At 45.8% G+C, this 8,586-nt stretch overlaps 1 protein-coding gene across 1 annotated transcript in view; it reads left to right on the top strand.

The window, feature by feature from the left end:
- The first annotated feature begins 4,122 nt into the window (after positions 1-4,122).
- Positions 4,123-8,586, top strand: part of ABCB4 (ATP binding cassette subfamily B member 4) — a 71,791-nt gene continuing 67,327 nt past the window's right edge. Inside the window, exons 1-2 of the mRNA XM_060107461.1 lie at positions 4,123-4,205; positions 8,438-8,492. Of these exons, the coding sequence (XP_059963444.1) occupies positions 4,123-4,205; positions 8,438-8,492 (138 nt within the window). The remainder of the gene's footprint in view (positions 4,206-8,437; positions 8,493-8,586) is intronic.

Raw genomic sequence — 8,586 nt, 5'->3', positions numbered from 1 at the left:
GTGCGTGGGCTTCTCGTTGCGGTGGCTTCTCTTGTTGCAGAGCACGGGCTCTAGGCGCACAGGCTTCAGTAGTTGCAGCACGTGGGCTCAGTAGTTGTGGCTCGCGGGCTCTAGAGTGCGGGCTCAGTAGTTGTGGCGCACGGGCTTAGTTGCTCCGCAGCATATGGGATCTTCCCGGACCAGGGCTCAAACCCGTGTCCCCTGCATTGGCAGGCAGATTCTTAACCACTGCGCCACCAGGGAAGCTCCAGGGTTGTAGTTTTACCAAGCAAGCCTGGTAAAGAGAGAAGGCAAGGGAGTTGCAGATGTTTGCAAGGTTGGTGGAACACAGTACACCAAAGGAGTGAGGAAGAGTTAAAAGGTGGTAAGATCAATGGATTGGAGGAAGAAGATGTTTAACCATCCTATACATTTGATCCATCTGCTCTATCCCCACTTCCCTGCCCTAGTTTAATGTGGTGGCTAAGAACAGTGCCAGGATTAGAATTCTAGCTCTGTCAATTATAAAATCTCTATTCTGTTTCATTTTAGTTTTGTTTATCCCTGTCCAAAACACATTGCCTTAATTACTATAGTTTTATAATAAAAGTCTTGATATCCAGTAAGGCAAATCTTTAAATAATTTTTCAAATTCAAGGTGAGATACATTTTCTCAGCTTTTTTTTTCCCTGAAAATTTATCACCGACTTAAAGGAAACACAAAAATGTTCTTTAGGTAAAAGGAAAATGATCCAAGATATTGGCTCTGAGATGTAGGAGGAAATAAAGAGAAAGAAAATGATAATAAATATATAGATAAATCTAAATAATATTGACTATAAAGTAATCTCATAAGGGTCATAAAAGAAAAACTTAAAGTACATGACAATAGTAGTGTGTAAGTCAGAGATGGATAAATGAGGTTTGAGAATTCTAAAGTTCTTGCATTGTCCTGAAAGAGGAAAAAGTACCACTGATTAGTCAAAGATATTTCATAATCTCTAGGAAGGAGTTACCTGTTAAATAGAAAAATAGAAGAATATATAGTTAATAAGTCAAGAGAAAAGAAACAGGATAAAAATATTTAATTGCTCCAAGAGAGAGCAAAAATTAAGATTAGAAAAGAAAGGACTAGTGGAACATGTAGAAAAAGTAAGACAGAGTGGGGGAAGGACATTAACCCGACATCAACAAGAGCAAAGCAGAAGTATCTCAATATCCTACCAACAAAAGGAAGTTAAGACTTCTTACAGCCTGAGTATCACTGAGAAATCTCCAGTGTATCATAGTGGCTTAAATATTGTTTTTGAATGAACAACCAGATGGATGCAGCAGGCAATGTTGTTTTATTGTTATCAGATAAATATAAAAGTGGCCCTTGGCATGGGCTGTAACACAGGCAAAAACATAAACAGAGTCATGTGGACATGGCTCCTCTCTCCCCACAGACATGCCTCAGATGCAAAATACACGTGATGAACACTTCTTATAGGGACAACTTTGTGAATAGACTCTGAGAGACAGACAGACAGGCACACACATCTTATTCCTGGGTCCTTTTGTTTGTTTTTTTGTTTTCGTCTTTAGTTCAGAAGCTTCCTACTTTCTCACGTATCTGCCTTTTCTCTCCCTCAAGTTGTCTTTTATAGAAACGGAACAGGCTACCATCTCCTTATAGGCTATGGAGTTTTATAATGTCCTTCAGTCACCACCAAGCTTTCTTTCAAGCTAAACAATTCCAATTGCTTTAATCTCAGAGTATTTTAACCTAGTGATCTGACCACCTGTTAGACTTGTGAGGAAGAGGAATTCTGGTTGATCAAAGAAGAGAATCCTCATGATTGTGGTAGACAGGATAAGAAGAAAAAATATTTTGAGGAAAATCCGTAAATAAATTCATTTCTAATAATTCCAGAGCATGCCATAGTTTGTTTGTTTGTTTGTTTGTTTATTAATTTATTATTTATTTTTGGTTGCATTGGGTCTTTGTTGCTGCACGCGGGCTTTCTCTAGTTGTGGCGAGCGGGGGCTACTCTTCGTTGCGGTGCGCGGGCTTCTCATTACGGTGGCTTCTCTTGTTGCGCAGCACGGGCTCTAGGCACATGGGCTTCAGTAGTTGTGGCTCACGGGCTCAGTAGTTGTGTCTCGCAGGCTCTAGAGCGCAGGCTCAGTAGTTGTGGCGCACGGGCTTAGTTGCTCCACAGCATGTGGGATCTTCCCAGACCAGGGCTCGAACCTGTGTCCCCTGCATTGGCAGGCAGCTTCTTAACCACTGCGCCACCAGGGAAGTCCAATGCCATAGTTTTATCAACTCCCAGCATCTCTTCAGGTCAGCTTCTGCCTATAGCTCAAGGTAACAGGCAGAGCAGGATGGAGATGAGTGGCGTATTCAAGAGTGAGTGCTAGAGCTGCTGGCTCCTATCCCAGTCTCTCGTCATAGGCCTCTTCTGATCTTTTAACTATTAATGCTAGTTATCATTTATAAGGTACCTCCTATATGCCAGGCACTTTGCATACATTATGTCTAATCCTAACAACACCCCTGTTTTATGGTTTCAGAGACTGAATCAAGAATTAAATAAACTGCCGAAGCCCAGACAGCTAGTAAGCGGTAGAGGTGAGATTCATTCCAGGGTCTGCCGACAACACCGCCTCTTATAGGATGCTCTGCTTTAAGGGTTTCTGGGAACCCAAGAAAGCCATGGATGACTTTTGTGTTACTGAGACAGAGCAGCAGCAAGGACCAGCAGGTAATCCTGCTACCTGTTTGGGAGGAAGGAAAGCCATATTTATGGAGTGTGTTCTGTTTTAGGTTCAGTACTAACTCCTTGTACATTGAGTTCATTTATTCCTCACAGTGACCTGGTAAAGGAGATGTTTTATCTTTATGTTACATATGAGGAAACTGAGGTTTAGACAAGTGAGAAAGCGTCCAAGGTCACATAGCTAATAAGATGTGAAGCTCTGAGTTCGAATCCCACTGGCTTCAAAGCCATGATAACATATTGCTCCCTGTTTTAGATTCTTCCTTTGCAAAGGAGTGCGGAGAGGTCAGTGAAAAGCGACAAGAAAACCACACGGGGGGACTCAAGTGGGCGCTAGGTGTAGAGATAACTTAGCACAGGGAGAAGTCCAAGATCAGAGCACTATGCCACAGGAGGACACTGGAGACTGGACCCTAGTCTGGAGGACGCAGCCTCAGGCGGGTCTTAACCTCTCTGGGCATCAGTTTCTTATTGTTTAAATTTAAAAAAAAAAAAGCGGGTTTTGAATTAGACGATCTCTAAAGTCCCTTCCAGCCCTAAAGTTCTGTGTCTCTAAGAATTACGAGGGCACCGACAGAGAGAAGCTTAATGGGATGATTCCAGATGGCCCTGCCCAGCTCTCGTCCTCCCTGGAGATGGTTGGGTTTGGTGCCCCGGGGACCAGACCTGGGGATGCAGAAGCGGGAGGCGAGCCTAGGGGTCTTTCTTGGTCCTCGACTGTCCCATGATTAGTGAGCGTCTAGAAACTGTCCCCCGCATGGGTTTAAAAAGAACACTGAGCGCCGAGGGAGTGTGACAGTCACTTTGGAGGGCTCGGGTGGCCAGCCGGGCGAGGCTTTCGGAACACCCGGCGGCCCCGGGCTGGTCGAGGGCTTATCAGCAGCAGCTGGTGCAGCTGGCCCGGGGCTGGCTGCTCGCCCGGGTGGGCGGCGGCCGGCGGGGCACCTCCGGTGGCGAGGGCGGCATGCCGGGCCCTTCTCCGCGCTTGGTCCGCAGCGTGTGAGCCGGGCGGGCGGCGGGAGCGGCTCCTGCGGCCCGGGGGCCCTCGCCCGGCCCAACGCGTGGGGGTGGGCGGGGGCGAGGCCGCGGCGAACAAAGTCCAGGCCCCGCGGCCGCAGCCCTGGTGCGCCCAGCAGGTCGGCCAGAGACGCGCGAGGTCCCAGGTGAGGGGAGCTTGGGCGCGCCGGCTCCGACCGGGGGACTCCGGGGACAGTGGGCTCCGGGCGGCGGCAGCGCGACGTCCACGCGGCGTCCCCGGGCCCCGCGAGCTGTCAGCCGGTCCCGATCCCTCGGGCAGGTTCTGCGAGGAGGCTGGTCGACCTCCCCGCAGTGGGTGGGTGTTCTTGGACCTGAGACTGTGGTTTCTCCCTAGGCTGAGATGGATCTAGAGGCGGGAAGGCTCGCAACAGTCCGGATCCCCCAGAAAACGGAGGACGAATTTGAACGTGGCAGCAGCAACAGGTACATAGCCCGCAGCCGCCGCTTTCCTGCGACACGTGGATCAGCAGGGCCAAATCTGGCTGAGGGGAGAAGTTGAGAAAATCTGATGATGACTTTGGCCTTTGTTCTGGAGCTTCCGTAGAGTCTTGTCTGAGGTTCTGACCTTACCCAAGGAATGTCACTGAGGCTTCTTTTGCAACAGGCTCAGGAAGAAGAGGATGTGTTTCAAAGTGCCCGCTTCTCTTTGTGCAGGGTGATTCGATGAATATGTGTGGCATAACATTCCTTGCGTTACGTAACTCAAAACTTTTCCGAAAAGTCTTTCATAAACATCATTTGATCTTTTATGCTTGCAGAGCATCAGCCATCTGTCGTTGATGGCTGTGCTTTTGAAACAAGCGTAGGGAAGCAGAAACCTCCTTCCTCGCCCTCGTTCTTCCTCTTCCTCCTCATTTTACCCATCCCACCCCCCTCCTCCCAGCGCCGGGCTGTTCCCTCTTTCTCCCCTGTGGGTGGTGAAGGGGGGAGGGGGCCCTGGAGCAGCCTCATTCTTCCTAACCTGTGCTTCCAAAGAAATGTTTGTTCCGATGCAAGGGGGAAACCTCTTTCTTGAACGTCTTCCTTCCTGTGATGGCTCTTGGGTTCCCAAAGGCCCTTGCTGCCCACACTTCACGGACCTTAGTAGGGGCAGGAGCAAACCAGCCAATGCCATGGTGTCATTGTCCCGCTTTCACCGTGGGAATAGTGAATCACTTTCGCCTTCAGCCTCAGTTTATGAGGCGGCTGTGGTCTCTGAGTTCATGCCAAGCCACCCAGAGCTAATTGACCTGTGTCATCCAGTGATCACCCCGAGGGACAAATTTTATCATGTTCTGTAGTGTGTCCTCAAGCTGCAGGGGACCTGATTAGTCAACGGAAAACATGCCTATCTGGTGGCTCAACGGAGGCATTATGTTTGTCTGTTAACGTTTTCATACAGTGATCTTGCCTTATTCCTTCTACGTACCATGGTATTCATTCATAGACAATTTGGCGTGCCACATAAAATTGGTGTTATTTCTGCTAGAAAATAATTGATATTATTTCTACTAGAAAAATGTGGGTTTCGTCAGCTGACAGTTTAGACTGGGATTGACTGTGAATCTATAAATAGATGGCATTTTCTGGAAGAGGGCTATTTAGGTATTGCACTGGCTGAACATCTGATGAGTGTACAGAGGGGGTTTTCCTGCAAAAGATGCAGAACCCGAGGAAGGTCTCAGAAGTGGAGCTCACGGCCTCGTGTTGGAAAGAAGACAGTTCAAAAGAGAAATACAAAAAGCTAAGAATAAGTTGAAACTGTAAGATTATGAAATTAAGTGTAAGGAGACAATTTTTTTTTTTTTTTTTTTTTTTTTTTTTTTTTTTTGCGGTACGCAGGCCTCTCACTGCTGTGGCCTCTCCTGTTGCAGAGCACAGGCTCCGGACACGCAGGCCCAGCGGCCATGGCTCACGGGCCCAGCCGCTCCACGGCATGCGGGATCCTCCCGGACCGGGGCACAAACTCGTGTCCCCTGCATTGGCAGGCGGACCCTCAACCACTGCACCACCAGGGAAGCCCAAGACAAATTTTGATAAAAAGCAGACTAAAGCTTATACGTTAAAGAAGTTCAGCTCACTTCAGTTATCTAGGGCAAATTGAGAGTTAGTTACATGCTTGTTCCAATCATGCTGTTATTGCCTATGGCACATTCTTTTGAACGTATTTCATTGCAGATGTCTGTCCTTTGATTTTAGTGAATGTTCTAGATAATTTGGGATCGAGTCCTATGAGTAAAACTTTGTCACCTACCTGGACATTTAAGCTAAATAAATGCATCTTAGGTTTAAAAAAAAAGTCAGCTCTCCTAGAGTTTGCATTTATTGTATGGAAGATAGATATAAATAATACATATGCTGAATGTGTAAACTACAGCAAATGTTAGAAGGTAATGAATGCTATGGAAAAGCATTAATCAAGGCTAAAGAAATCAGGAGTGCAAAAAGGAAGTCGCTTGCAGTTTTAAGTAGGGTGGTTAAGGGCAGTCTTATTGAGAAGGCAGTATCTGAGCAAGAACTTGAAAGAAATGAGAGAGGCGTGTAGCATGTGAGGGAGACCATTCCTGGCAGAGGTAGTAAAGGCCCTGCGATGGGAGCATGTCTGGAATGTTCACAGAGCAGCGACAACAGAGACACCAGGGTGGCTGGAGCGGAGCAAGCAGCAGTGGGAGTGGGCCCTGTGGTCAGAGAGGTGACAAGGAAACATCATGTGGGGCCCTAGAGACGAGTGTAAGGATTTGGCTTTTACTCTGAGAAAAGTGGAAGCCATTGTAAGTCTTTGAGCAGACAAGTAGCATGATACGAATTGAGAGTTTTTTAAAAATCTGTGTTATGGAAGTCTAGTTGATTTACAATGTTGTGTTAATTTCTGCTGTACAGCAAATTGATTCAGTTATGCATATATATGCATTCTTTTTTTATTCTTTTCCATTATGGTTTATCACAGGATATTGAATACAGTTCCCTGTGCCCTACAGTAGGACCTTGTGGTTTATCCATCCTATATGTAATAGTTGGCGTCTGCTAACCGCAAACTCCCAATCCATCCCTCTCCCCACAACCCTTGGCAACCACGTGACTTGAGTTCTTAAATGATGACTGACTGCTGTGTTGAGGAAAGACTAAAGTGGGCATAAGTGGAAGTGGAGAAACAAGGCGGGAGTTCTCCTGGCTATTGGGATAGCCATAAAATTGGTGAGCAGTGGTTGAATTCTAGATGTATTTTGAACGCAGGGTTGACAGGATTTCCTGACACCACTCCCTGTAATCATTCGGAAGGGTGGCCTTTACTAATTTTTTTTATTATGTATTTATTTAATATAAATTTTTAAATTTAATTTTATTTAGTTTTGGCTGCGTTGGGTCTTCGTTGCTGCGCGCGGGCTTTCTTTAGTTGCGGCGAGCAGAGGCTATTCTTCGTTGCGGTGTGCAGGCTTCTCATTGCGGTGGCTTCTCTTGTTGCGGAGCATGGGCTCTAGGTGCATGGGCTTCAATAGTTGTGGCACACGGGCTTCAGTAGTTGTGCCTCGCGGGCTCTAGAGCTCAGGCTCAGTAGTTGTGGTGCACGGGCTTAGTTGCTCCGTGTCATGTGGGATCTTTCGTGACCAGGGCTCAAACCCGTGTCCCCTGCGTTGGCAGGCAGATTCTTAACCACTGCGCCACCAGGGAAGTCCTGGCCTTTACTAATTTTAGATCAATATGTATGATTTTAGCAAGTGAAGGATTAATTGGTCTGGAGGACATTGTTAACATAGTCATTTTCCCTCTGGGCGTGAGCTCTGCAAGACAGGTGACCATCTCCTGGTTATCCAGAGATTCCTATAGTAACTTGGATGGTTGCCTTTGCACTTGGTGATTGCCTTGCAGTTGAAACTGGATAATTTCGACAATTTGTGGACATCACTATTTTATATTTGAAAGTATAATGTTGATACCCTGAGAAAACCATAATTCAAAGAGAGACATGTACCACAATGTTCACTGCAGCTCTATTTACAATAGCCAGGACATGGAAGCAACCTAAGTGTCCATCAACAGATGAATGGATAAAGAAGATGTGGCACGTATATACAATGGAATATTACTCGGCCATAAAAAGAAACAAAATTGAGTTATTTGTAGTGAGGTGGGTGGACCTAGAGTCTGTCCTATAGAGTGAAGTAAGTCAGAAAGAGAAAAACAAATACTATATGCTAACGCATATATATGGAATCTTAAAAAAAAATGGTTCTGATGAACGTAGGGGCAGGACAGGAGTAAAGATGCAGATGTAGAGAATGGACTTGAAGACATGGGGGCAGGGGGGGAGAGGAGGCTGGGACAAAGTAATAGAGTAGCACTGACATATATACACTACCAGATGTAAAATAGATAGCTAGCGGGAAGCAGCCGCGTAGCACAGGGAGATCAGCTCGGTGCTTTGTGACCACCTAGAGGGGTGGGATAGGGAGGGTGGGAGGGAGATGCAAGAGGGAGGAGATATGGGGATATATATATGCATACAGCTGATTCACTTTGTTATACAGCAGAAAGTAACACAACATTGTAAAGCAATTATACTCCAATAAAGATGTTAAATATATATATAATATTGAATATGATAACTACTCAAATTTATATTCAGTTGAAATATTTTGTAACAGTTTTTAAATTCAGTCAATTATATTTTTTTACAGCAAACAAGATAAGGAGAAAACGAAGAAAGTAAATTTGATTGGACCGTTAACATTGGTAAGCTGTGAAATATTAAATATGAATAATTCCTGCCTTCATTTAAATTTGATGTCTTGGATCCATAGTTATAGCAGTAGTTTAAGACTGTCTA

This window comes from Mesoplodon densirostris, chromosome 9, assembly GCF_025265405.1.
Source record: "Mesoplodon densirostris isolate mMesDen1 chromosome 9, mMesDen1 primary haplotype, whole genome shotgun sequence".
Lineage (NCBI taxonomy): Eukaryota > Metazoa > Chordata > Mammalia > Artiodactyla > Ziphiidae > Mesoplodon > Mesoplodon densirostris.
This window is presented reverse-complemented; position numbering and strand designations above follow the sequence as displayed.